This window comes from Falco punctatus (genome assembly GCF_963210335.1).
Source record: "Falco punctatus genome assembly, chromosome: Z".
Taxonomy (NCBI): domain Eukaryota; kingdom Metazoa; phylum Chordata; class Aves; order Falconiformes; family Falconidae; genus Falco; species Falco punctatus.
In genome coordinates, this window is record NC_137586.1 from 53,149,348 (window position 1) to 53,162,636 (window position 13,289).

General features: G+C 47.0%; 1 protein-coding gene across 1 annotated transcript in view; it reads left to right on the forward strand.

Annotated features, from left to right (window-relative positions):
* The window catches only part of PSD3 (pleckstrin and Sec7 domain containing 3), a 126,379-nt gene extending 113,814 nt beyond the window's left edge, over nt 1–12,565 (forward strand). Inside the window, exon 17 of the mRNA XM_080372375.1 lies at nt 1,566–12,565. Within this exon, the coding sequence (XP_080228501.1) occupies nt 1,566–1,673 (108 nt within the window). The 3' untranslated portion in view covers nt 1,674–12,565. The remainder of the gene's footprint in view (nt 1–1,565) is intronic.
* Nucleotides 12,566–13,289: the final 724 nt, after the last annotated feature.

Below are 13,289 nucleotides of genomic sequence, written 5' to 3' on the forward strand. Positions count from 1 at the left end.
CTTGCAAACCCAAGCTGGCAGAACTCCCCATTGGGCTTTCCATCAGGTCTGTGTCTGAAAATCTCAGTGTGAGAGCATGAGCTGCAGAGTGATAGACTTCCACCCTGGTGGTAGGTCATGTAGGGTGGGAAACATGGAGGATTTGTAAGTGAATAGTAGATGTGTGTGATTCATAAGATTTAGGAGTGTTAGATTAACAGCTTTATAATTGTGTGTAATAGAGTAGGAAATAGTATAATTGCAGATTAGCCATAGTGGTGTGTTTATTTGAAAATTAGTATATTGAATAGATTGACCAGTTTCTTAGTAATGTGTTGGTTAATCACTAAATGCTGTAGTTTCCTAAGTCAGTTACATCTTGGTCTTGCAATACAAATGGAGGGAGTTGCTTCTTTAAGTAACGTTACACGGGGAGAAAGGCTCCAGGACAGTTCCTGCCTAGTCTTAACTTGCCTCAGCCACAGCAAGTTTAATGACTTAGACAACTGCAGGGATATTTGTAAAAATCTTTGAAGATACTGGAATTATTCAGGAACTCTGCCAGTGATCACAAGCACAATCTTTAGGTTTTTAAAGGATGAGTCTTGAGAATGCAAAAATAACAGTGAAAAGGACGTATTGGGAAAGGTCTGTGAATTAAAATCTCGGGGACAGACTTTTATAGTGCACAAGCATTGTGTTTTCTCAAAGAACATGTACAGGCACTGGTGGGCCTTCATCTGTGCAGTCTTGAAATGTAGGTGAAATATACTGTACAGATGGCTAGAAGACTGCAGAAGAAAGCAGAATATAGCACCAGGGACTAAAAACTGCGGAAAAGAAAATGGAAAAGATGGTTTACCCATGCGGAGAGCAACCATGGACTGTTTGAAAACCAGAGGCAAGACAAAAACTGAACAAAACTGGGGAAAAAAAGTATGGGAGGCAATTGAACAGTACACAGATTCAGTTATCACTTGGAGAAGACAATCCATTAATAAGAAAGGAACAGCCACCTGTGAAGGTTGCCTAATGCCTCCCTTTGTCCAAGTGCTCTTTTTGTGAAAAGTTCTTATGCCCCCATTGTTTGCAGAGGCACTTTGAACACTGTCAGGGCTGCGGTGGGGTCAGGAGAGTGTGCTGTGTGCTGGCCTTCAGGGAAAACTGCTCAGAGTTAGCCAAGATAGATATTCCGTCCTGTGCTTTGTAGCTTGGAAGACAGCAGCATCCCTAGGCCTGTGCACTGTCAGCTGGATGGGGAATGGCTTTGCTGTAAAGGACAGGGAAAAAAAAGCCCAAACCCAAACTCTGAAGCCCATTTTCCCCTCACCACTATACAGAGATTGTTCAAAATACATGAGTTTGGGTGGTTTTCTCCCCACCCGCCGCCTCTGCCCCCCAAAATGTCTTTGTTCAGCCAGAAATCATCTTTCTGATCTGCCTCACCCTTTGATGCTAAGTTCAGGAGTGCAGGGTAGGGATGCTTTGTCACTTCTTTGGGAAGGTGAATAATTTTAGTCAGTTTGAGCAACCTTCTCCTCTCTGCCCAGGTGTCTAGTGTAAAAAAGCACACTTTCTCTTTTCAGGGTAATTCCAGCCAGGACTTGTTAACCAAGATGTGTGGTTCTGGACACTTACTGTGGGTGCAGTCTTCAGCACAGATGCATGTCCTATCATTTGAGAATTGGTTTTGATCAAGGTGATGACAGGCATGCTGCTGAGAAGGGTGGGTGTGGAGAATGCCTCTGTCAAGCCTGAAGTGCATATGTGATACCCAGCTCTTGTACACACTGCTTCCCATCCCATCCCATCCCATCCCATCCCATCCCATCCCATCCCATCCCATCCCACCCCTGTGCTGGGCGTTCTGTAAGTACAAGTACTGAGACTGGGGTGGATGGAGCCAGGGCCATCCCTGGCAGCCAGTTACTCTATCCTTGGCTTTATCCAAATAGATGCTCACTGTGGCAGGAGCTTGCAGTGGGCTGTGCCTGGGGTGGGAACACTCTCCACGTCTGAGCTAAAACATCCTGCTGGGACAGTTTTGTGGGGGCCTTGCAGCCAGCTGATGATAGCAAGCACAGTGTAAAACCCAAGTCCCTATTACCACAGCCATACCCACACTGCGTTTCTCAGGCAACTGAGGTGTGGGCGGCAGTTAAGAGGTTGTAATTGTTTCGGGGGGGGGGGGGCGGGGTGGGGGTGTGTGGAGGGAAGAAGCCCATATACACACACACATGAAAAAAAACCCAACAACAACAAAAAAAGAAGTGCTCTTTCTGTTTAGCTGCAATTTCTGACTGCACTTTAGACAAATTGTCAGAATCTGCATTCCCGTTGGCAGGGAGCCAGGTACCCTGGCATGCTGATTAAACTGTGTGTGGGCAAAATGTAGGCAGATGATGGGGACCTGGTACACTGAAATCTTGGTGAGCTTTGTTTTCCATTGCTGCTGCTTTCTTTTTCTCTCCAAACTCCTTGCAGGCTAGTTTTCTGACCATCCCTGGCTGGATCTGTTTTATGGCCTGAACCTTCAACTTTGGGAGCTGAGAAGAACCGTGAAGCCACAGAGGCAGGTGCTCATGGTGCATAACCTCTAGCTGCTCATTCACCCGCAGGTGAGCAGATAACCCTCTTGAGTGCAGTGAAGCTATTGGAAGGACCAAAAATGCTGGGCTACAGCTGCAGGTGAATGTTGACCCTCTTCTGCGAAGGACCCAGCCAGCCAGCACAGTATGTGCTCCTGATCCAGCTCCAGCTGGGAGCTCAGTCTGTGACAGCTCCTCTGAGGAACACTGCTTTTCTTCAGTGGGCTATGCTGCCCTTCCCCAGCCTGGGGCACTGGAGTCCCCCTGGCTGACACCACAAGCAGCTCAGGAAGCGCTGGAGCTGCGGAGTTTAAGAAATTTCTAGGCAATCTGCTGCTTAAGTCTCACACTCATCCACTGCCTGGCATGTGAGGACTAGGAACTGTTGTATCCTTCCTGGGATATGTGTCTGCTTGTCATGGTGGACACCCTTGGTTTATACTGACTCATTTCTTCACTGAATTTTCATTTGGTTTCTCATAATTTCTCTCAGGGCTTATCAGCACTCAGTCAGGAAGGTAAAATGAATTGACAAACCTTTGGAACCACAGCGCACACCGGGTGGAGACACTTCTCAGGAATGTAACGGCTGTGCTCCACTGTGATTCGAAGTTGCTCCACTTCCATGTGGGAGCTGATGCCACCACAAAGGGCTTGACTGGATAGCTACACCTCAGGTGAGGTAACTGCTTTAAAATGGGTAAGCTGCACTGCACGGAACACCTTTGTGGGCACCCTGATTCAGACGCAGGGTGGCCTCTGGGCAGCCTAGCTTCCGGAGCAAGGCAAGCTGAATCCTTTTTCTAAATCTGAACATGCAGGCTGAATCCCTTTTTTAAATCCCACAGCAATTTGACTCACATATGTAGCTAATTCCTCTTTAATTTTGTAAGAGATCTGGCACAAACAAATCCCTAGAGGTATTTTGTAGCCCTCTGGACTCTTGCTGCACTTGTGATTCATCAGATGTGTCTTGATGTTTAGCTCAGTGTGCAGTCTGACTGACGGGGCCTCCTTGCCAAGCATTAGGAGCTGGAGAAGTCCTGCAGGGGCTTACACGTGTGAACTGTGCAGTCTGCGGCTCAGCCTCTCACGATTACAGAGAAGGGTCTGGTCCTCCAGGTAGGAGCTACCAGGAGGTTGAGGTGCCAGCTCCAGTACATTCTGGCCATGATCTGCCTCTGTGTCCAAGAGCCAAGGTGGTTTCACCCTCGAGCTTCCCCAGGAGCGGACCAAGACCAGAGCTGCATCTGTGCATGCCAGTTCTGCCCATATTGTGTAAACAGCAGACTCTCAAGGGCAGGGGCTTCGGCTGTGTACATTCATTAGTAATAAATATTAATCCTTATGATTTGCAAACTGCTTGGCTTTCAGAGACTGGTATGACTTTAATGAAAAACACACAAGGCCTGGCATGGTGTTTTATGAACCCTGGGAATGGTTTGACTTGTTCAAATGTATGCTTGGCTTTGAGTCACAGAAGGGATCAGTCAAAGGAACAGTCTTTTCCCTCTGATGCACCGAGGTTGATTCCTTGAATTTGAGGGGTTTAAATAGCCACTTGACACAAGCATTAAGGAGTTTGAGTTGAAAAATTCTTGATGGTGAAACCACGGTGGAGGCAACTGACCCCAGCTCTGGCAAGGTCAAGGAAAGATCACTCAGATGGTAAAGGCAGAGGACATCTACCAGCTTTTGTCAGCTGAGAACTGAGCTTTGGTGGGCAATGAACTATAGATTCATTGGGGTGCCAAACCTAGGAAACTTTCCCTGTAAATTTGCTCTGATCTGTCTCTCATCTAAATGGATTTAAAAACACATGAAGAAAACCAAGTCCACCCCCGTGTAATGGGATTTTCAGGTTTGTCATTCCACTCTTGGGGACTCCGATTGTGCCAAAAGACATTAAAATGAGAAGGAATAAAAAGAACTCTGTCCCTCCTTGTCCATTCAGGTACCTCCTATTGAAGTACAATTTTTATTCCACATTTCCTCAGCAGGTATTCCTTGAGGCCTGGTGAGTTTCTGCAGTCCATGCAGTGTCCCACCTCGAATGCCAAAATGCTGCTGCCATTGTTGCTGTTCCTCTTTTGGCTGTGATAGGTGTGAGAAAACTCCAGATTTGGTTGCTGATACTACTTTTAGTATCTCATCCGAGTATATCATCCCTTGCTTATCTGTGCCCCTCAGTGCTTATATCATTGTGTGAACTCACCAGATCACATTGTATCCTCTCCCCATACTGTTGTCCTCTAGATGGAAAGTGAAGCACATAAAGCCCAGGTAATACGCTCACCCAGGAATCTGTGAGCACATAGAGAGGGTGAATTCCCTTCTCCCAGAAAAGGCAGTGTATCACTTTGTGTCACACTCCCTTTTCTAGCTGCCTCAGTACTTTGACAGCTTCATCCCCTTTACGAAGATTATCCCTTCTTGGTCTTATGTTTCATTCTTGCTCTCAGCTTTTTTAGTTCTGTATTGCCATTAAAGAAAACTTTGCAACTGGCTGAATCTCTGCAGTTGTGACTAACACTTCTAGCACCTGTACTGCTCTCTTAGCTCAGTGCAGAACCGCAGTTTCTGGCCAAGCATTAGAACTGGACAAATAAATCATCACCTGAGTTCAGAGTACTGCAACGTGTAAGCCTCCCACACCTCCAGACTGTGGCTTTGCTCCAAAGGTTTGTACCCAAACGGAAATTCAGAGGTAAGATGCTTAGTAGACTTTTTGCCATTAAATAGGTCAGGACATCATGGCTGAGTGCGGAGCATGTTGGCAGACAAAATAGTTAGGAAAGACAGATAAAGACAAAAAAGCAGACACACTGTTATTTGCCCATGGTCATAACAGTGTTACTGTTAACTGTTCTTAAAGCTGTTGTTATGCGCAATAAACAAAAATAGGGGCTACTTGGATTGAGGGTGGAGGTTAGCCCTGCCCTTGCAGTGGCTTCCATTCTGCCAGTTGAGAAAAGGAAAGCACAGCTTCAAACAAATCTGAGCACTAGCCTCTGTTTTCCTGCTTAAGCACAGTATAAATTATACAGCATTGGCTAACTCTCCTTATTAATTTCACTCTGTAAGCAATCATAAAACATTTAGTTTTAGTATGAAATATTCAGGTTCTTCTCTGATTGCTTTTGAATTCTTTATGTATAATTTAAAGAATTCATGAACATAGAAATTATTAAATACGGATATTTCAGATTACAACAAAGCTAAAGAGAAGGGACAAGGATACTGAAAACGGAAAGATTTACCAAAACTGTAAGAAAGTATTTTAAGTGCAAGGTTTTTTCTTGGGTAATGAAAACAAGAAATAGTCCCCAATTTTAAGGCTAGAAATGACCTTGTTGATAACTGCCCAATCTGCAAAGCGCTGGATGGGGTTGTTGTTACTGGCACTAAGCTGTCATCATACCAGATGAGTTGCCTGACTTTGCTGTGCACTTTAGTGCAGCGAGTCCCAGCTTTTGCAAAGGGTGCTCCAGAAAAAATAACCCTGTGGTTCCCACACATTTGAGCTAGGAAAGCCCTGATGGAAAGATTTCAAGGGATCCACCTTGTGCCTAGGTAAACTGCTTCTCACTTGAAAAAAAATGTGCCATGCTTGCTGTGGTGTATCCTTGACATGTGCTGTGTAGCCGTAAGGTATTTGTACCATTGTCAAAAACAACACAAGAACTCCAGCAGGATGAAAGTGCATTGTTCTGATCTTTCCTGGTGCTATACGCTTACTGGCTTTCTACATGTGTCCACAGACTGCCTCCCTTGAAATTGGCGATGGCTAGGTGGGGGTGCAGAGGGAAAGCTTGCAAGCTGCAAGTCCCCTTTGTGGAGGTGAGCTGTCCAAAGCTCACCGACTTTTCCAAGTCAGATTCCTGCCTGATTATTTCCAAAATGCCACTGCCCCCAGCTCTGTGCATGCATACATGCCCCCGAGAACATCCAAGTACTGTGTGCTTCTGCTGCCCCACAGCATGCCAGCATGTAGCACCCTGCTCAGAAGCCCCAAGCTGCAAGAGGGTGCAGTGCCTGTTTGCTGCCACGCTCCTCACCATTTGCCTGCTGGCTTTCCTGGCTACCTGGACTCTCTCTGCTGGTGCATGGCTGCAAATGCTTCTCTTGCCAAAATGTCTCATCTGAGCCCAGATTACTGGGGTACATCCTTCTTGACTCTCCAGCTGTCAGTCCCCAGGTGGCCCACTGTTAGCAATCCTGCTAGCGTTGTCCTCCCAGATGCCCTGAGCTGTGTAGGGCTGTTGGGAAATCTCCCCCATACTCAGCTGGTGGGTGGGAAGGTGGTGCATGACCTGCACCGTGGATGGAACAGAGCAAGTTCCCTGCCAGGTGCTGCTCGCTGGTGCTGCTGGAGGAGTCAAAGAGGTCACAGCAGCAGTGAGCAATGCTCCCCAGAGGCAGGGCGTGAGCTCATTTCCCGTCTGGGTGGCCACACAGGCCTGTCTGGCATGGCAGGGATGAGGAATTGGTGGCTATGGCCATGGATGCCCTTGGGGAGGGAGGGAAAAAGGCAGGATCCCCACAAATGTGCCAGAGCAGAGCTCAAAATCTGCTGCCAGCATGCAAAAGCCACTGTCACAGCCCAAGGGATGGTTGTGCTCTGGGCGAGAGGCAAGAGAAGTCTGCTGCAGGAAGGCTTGAGAGGCAGAACGGGCTGAAGGTCTGTAAAGTGGCAAAAAGCTGAAACTCAGTGCTGTGAAGAAGCCTGGCTCAAAGGAGCCTGGTAAGTGCTCTCAGCTGTCAGAGGAATGAGGGAGTGGGCAGCAGGGGAGGCTCATGCAGAATGTTGGGGCAAGGGCAACCTGGAGGTGCATTGAAGAGACATCGCTGTATCCATCCCTTGCCTCAAGCCTCGGCCTTGAGTTCTTTTGCTGGTGTCAAGTGTCAGAAAATCATGAATCATTACTCAGAGCCTGAAAAAGGATCCCACATTGCTTCAGGCTTCCCACCTTATTGTCTGAGTTGTGCCACAGGGTGGTGGTGGGGTTGGCAAGGTAAAAGAGGGTGAAGATCTTGCTAGATGGAGCTTGATGTTCCTCTGTGGCCAAAAAAAGTTGCTGCTGTGATTATTCACCCTTTCCAAGGATATTAGTGTGCTGTAGGCGTATAGGGTTTCAAGAAAAGTGTTATCTGTTTAAAAGCCAGATAAAAAAAAAAAAAAACAACCAACCATGTTCTGAATAAAAATACGAATTTCTGGAGAGCCAGACACCTATTTATTACCACTGAGAAGCCAAGTAGTTCTGCAAAACCTGGCTCTTTGTTGCTTCTTGTAGTTTGAAATCTGATGCAGTTGCAGATGGGGACAGTTCAGTAGTGAGAGCTTTCACATGGATTAGTAGCACAATAGGCACAGGAGCAGAGGCAACAGTTTGTGCATTGCATCACAGCAGCAAAGGCAGGCATATGTGAAATATCATCCTCCCATCAGCCATGCAGGCATACATCTCAATTCTTTCTTTCTCAACTGGCTCCTGCTTCAGGGGGCAACGAGAAATGGAGTGCTGTGTTGGGAATGCAATCACTGATTGCAGAGGAAAGGGCAGTCCTTGGTGAAGTGGTTATCATTCATGCCTTATGCTGGCCCCAGAAGAGCCAGAACTTAACGTTCTTCCTGAGCAAAGGGAAAGGAAGGATGGTGTGGGGCAAGCCACTGTGCATTTTAAACAGCTTTGATTCTGAGCTGGAGTTTTATGTTAAATACCATGATTCATCTCTATTTATTTTGTTAAGCAGTGAGCAAGCAGAAAGTCTAGCGGCTGAAATGATGTGCCTGAAAGACTCCTGGCAGGCAATCCATCAAACAAGTATTGATTAGTGCTACCACAGGAGCCATTTTGCACAGTAAGACCTTTATTCTATACTCTTGACAAACATTCACTTAGATGTAGATTAGCTGAAGGTGTCCTTCTCTCACACTGTAGGGCTGAACTGGGAATGAAGGTTTCCTCTCCTAAGAGCAGAAGTGTGGAAAGCATAGCAAAGAGTCATAAGGGAAAAAAATATGGCTAAGATTCATGGGCTCCAGGAGGTGGTTTTACCTTTTAAAAAAGGAGGAGAGGAGATAAAACCAAAAATTCCCCTGGACATAGCATGGTATAACTGAAAAGTCCTCTAACGGGCAGAAACAGTAAAAGAGAGGCTTGCTGTTAATGGTGCTACTGAACAGCCTCACTCATCTCCCGTGGAGCATAACATGAAGGAAATCAAAGGTGTGAAAGGTGCAAAGGCGGTGCTATTATATCATTTAGCCTTGCATCACAGGTGGAAACTTCCCTGCATTGCCCCAATAAGTGTGCATGCATGTCAGTACACAGATGAGCCAAACTTTGCTGTCCCAGAAGGGATCTAAAGACGCTGACGTTGATGCTTCCCATCATATGGTTAATTCCTCCATAATTTTACAAATGTTTTTAAATGCAGTGTAAATATCTGACTTCCATTTCCAGCCATTGCTTCCCGTTGCACCTTTCTCTGCTTGATTAAACAGCCTTTCAGGATCTAGAATTTTCTCTCCCACAGAGGTGCTTTTGCATTGTAATCATGGCCTATTTGGCTGCTTCTTGAAGAGCTAAACTGATTGAGCTCTCCACTTCTCTCAGTACTGGGCATCTGCTCTGACCCTAGCCTTAAATGGCTATTCTGGTTTTCTCAGTGTCCCTACTCGTGGGCATTTCAAGTATCATTACAGGACAGCATGCTCAGGGACAGTATTACGCCTCTGGTTTCCTTCACAGAGGGTGCAGAAACACAATCATACCTCTTGTCCTGCCTCTTGCCTATCTCCAGAGACTGCAGAGGCACTGCTCACAATAGTGAGCCGATGGTGCTGATAGCCAGAACAGAGCATTGCATTTTTTCTGAGCTACACAGTAGTCTCTGGGTGAATTTGCTCAGGGTGGATGGACCTGCTGGGCTTTAAGCTGCCCGAGTTTCCTTTTGCCCTTGGCTATGAAAATAGATGGTTATGTTATTCCTGCTGGCAGCACGTTGAACTAACTTTTCACTGGTTTACCCAAAGAACAGGTATGCAGATCTCGTTCTTGCATTGTAACAAACCTTCTTCCAAACTCATGAAAAATACATGGTGGTGAAACAATCAGTATAAGCCCATGCTCGGCTGTTTGTAAAGGCTGCATGAGAGGCATCCTGCTGCTTGTCACTGGAGAGATCTCTATATGCATGATTTTCAGTCTCTCTGTGGGCGATGTACCCTTGATAGCTTGCAGCTAATACCATCTCCCTCTTGCAATTAATCAGGTATTGCCAAATCAACAGCAAGTTCCTGAACGGGGTGGGACTGCAGATGTCTGTCAGCAGCTCAACACACCCATTGTCAACCCAACAAGGCAGTATATTGGAAAGCCTCACAGGTGAACAGGAATTGGTGGGCTGTATCTACAGTACAACAGCCGGGCAGAGATAATACCTGGGGAATGTCCTGGGTTTTCAACCTCATAATGCTATAATGAAGCAGACAGTGCCTAAATATCTGGAGCTTGTGGCTACATGCTGACAAGAGTCACTGTTTGCCCTGGGGATGGGTGTGTAGCATGTAAATTGCCCCAAGAGCCTGGATGGTGGCTCGAGTGGAGGGGTCTGCTGCAGCTCAGGTGAGCGACAGCCCTGCTAGGTTGCCACGTGAGCAGTGAAAAGGAGGCTCTTTCTGCTCATTTTCCCCCTGCATCCAGGGAGACCTTTTGGCTTTCTCAGATGTAATGTTGTCTCCATTGCTCTTGGAGGACTACATCTGAGGCTCCTCCTGTGCTCAACTACCTTAGTTCTTATCCTGGCAATATGCAAACACCTAGCTAACCCACAACCTTTGTATGATACAAATCCAGTTTAGGTTTAGGTGACTTAAGACATTACTGTAGTCAGATGCCTAGTCCATCTCTTGGAAAGGTGTTACTGGACCTGAAACGAAGCAGTACATCCATCTTTCATCTGAGCATTGTTCAGTTTGCACCATGAATGCACTGGAAGTTGCATTAAAGTGACTATGCTATGAGGTACACATCCTATTATGTCCTGGAGGATCATGCAGGAAATAATGTGGCAGAGAAGCAAAACGAACCAGTTGCTTCCAAACCACTGCCTAAATCCACTTCCATTCTTGGAGAAATATTTTATTACAATACTTTGGCTGCAGTGATTCTGAATTATTTCAACTCCTTTGGCTTCAATGCAGTTTTAGCCCTGGCGAATGCCTGTGCGTAAAAACATTTTGAACTGAGGCTGGTGTGAAATGTAACAACCTTAGCAAAGCCATGACTTGTATTCTTTCAGATTTTATGGTTTTGGTTTGTCTTTCCTTTGCAACAAATTTTTTCATGAACAGGTGGCAGTGGAGGGGGTGAATGCATCTATAGAGGTATGTTCTATCTCAGCCATTTAAAAATCAATTAGTTGTAATCTCTTCTAATTTATTAGCTTGTGCAGAGTCTTACATCACAAAATATTAATAAGAGCTGGACAGGGAATTCAACAGCAACAAACTATCTGTATGCATTTAATGGAGCATTCAGCTTATTAAATTTCAGTGATAGTACAATTTGAAGACAGTTCACTGTGTATACTAATGTGGCCTCACCTATATTACTCTGTAGTTGTAGTGACTGGGGACTCTTAGTACTTCTCTGTTGTTTTTGGGGACCATTTTTACTTCACAGCTCAGGTATTAATTTCTGTTCTTAGGGGCAGTTAGAAAAGTCATGGAGAAGCACAGGGTAGGATCCAACTGGGGCACTGGAAGAGGAAGACCTGTAACTATGAACGATCAGTGTCTAATTCCATCATGAATTTTGCAGGAGAGAGGTCAGAAGAGACATTTGAAATCGGACATGCGCACTGGCTACAAGGACTGACAGCAACTCATAAGCAGCTTGTAGGGTCTCATGCACCACATGCTGCTGTGCTTTCCCTCTGTGGTACTACCTTTTGACCATTGCTTAGTGCCTTTCTTTGCTACATGCATTTCTGGGCTCCCTCCTTGGGAGGGAAAAAAACCCTCAGTTTTTTTTCCTGCTACACGTGGATGCCAGCAACCACCAGCAAGATGCTGTAGGGCTGGTTCTTCTATGTGACCATCTAAAATGCCACATGAAGGCTTTTCCAAGGACTTAGCAGCACCTTTACTGATTTTTCTAGCTGTACAATTGGCTAGCCCACAAAAATGGGGCAAGTATGGTGTGTGGGGGGAAGCCAACACAAAAGACGGAGCAGTTCTTAAAGATGTATGATCATATGTTTCACCAGCAGTGCCATTTGGGCTGTGATCTCTCAGTGCTTGCTGTATGGAAGCCTTTTTAGGAAACAAGACCCCATATCTGGTGGTGGTAGTACATCATGGTTGGCTGGTGCCTTAGTCCAGCTGTCTCAGACATCTCTGACAATGTTGCCCTGTGATGCCAATGATGATGGCAGCAGAAGGCAGTTGGACCCAGAGGTTCTGGAATGATGGTGGCCACCTGAAAGGCTCATTGGGAGTAAGGAGATCCAGCGTGCTGTGGCCAGTGCTAATAAGCCTCTGACTGAGAAGGGCGAACAGAGCCTGGGAGCTGGCAGGCATTCCTCTGTGCTGTGTTCACCTCTGCAACAGCCTGGTTGCAGCCCTGGGGTCACTGCAGCCCCTTTCCCTGTCTGTCTCCAGTTGTCCTTAGGTGTTTGCAAGCTGCGTGGTGCTACCTGTCTCCGAGGCTGGGTCAGAGACAGAGAGTATGGCTGGGCAGCACCAATATCCCTCGTTTTAATACACCCACTGGAAGCCCTGCTTTGTGATGAGACTGAATGGAGGAGAGAGAGAGCAGCGTCTCCTGGGAGATGGAAAATAGTCAAGGAAGAAGCCGCCTTTCAAGACCTGACATTCATTTTCTTGCATTAAAAACTGGCCAGGTATCTGCATGCTTTCATCCAGCCACTGTGCCAGAAGCGAGAGGTAGAAATGCAGGAGCTGGCCAAGACCCATGGTACACTGAGACTTGGGAAAGATGTAAGAATCCTCAGGTGGTTTTGGAGTGGTTCCAGTGGAGTCAGAGATTCCTGGAGTCTGCAAGGCCGGCCCTGGGCTGTGCTATACTCCTGCTGCCACTGCGCTCCTTCTGTCCTGCAGCACTTGTCCAGGGAAGACCAGGAGCACAGCTGAAGCAGCAAACTTTGTCTCGTTTATCTTGTACAGCGAGTGTGATTGCCACCACCTTCAGTAGGACCCATCCTGGTCCTATGTACACATACTTTGTCTCAACTATCCCTGCCCTGGAGCATGAAGGATGACAGGAAAGGAAACCTTGGCAAACGAGGGGAAAGCCCTTCTTGGATGCAGCCAGGGACACAGGGCTGGCTCGGGGGTGGGTGCCTGAGGCAGTACCTGTGCTTGCAGGAACAGGGGCTGACAAAACGGCCCCAGCTACCCTTTACAGCAAGGGTCCTCACACTTTTTAACCAGGGGCCGGCGCGGATGCAGTGGCAGGCAGCCATCTGCGGCTGCTTGGTTTCCCCCCCAACCCCCGGGGGGGGGGGGGCGGGGCGGGGGTGTCTGTAAATATCGGGGGCCGGATTGAGGACCCTGGGGGGCCGTATCCGGCCCGTGGGCCGTAGTTTGAAGACCCCTGCTTTACAGGGTCAGGGAAAGGCAGGCTGGCAGCTGCTGAAGGAAAAGCAGGGGGTCTGCCCTCCCAGGGGTTTTGGTGCAATGCCAGCTCT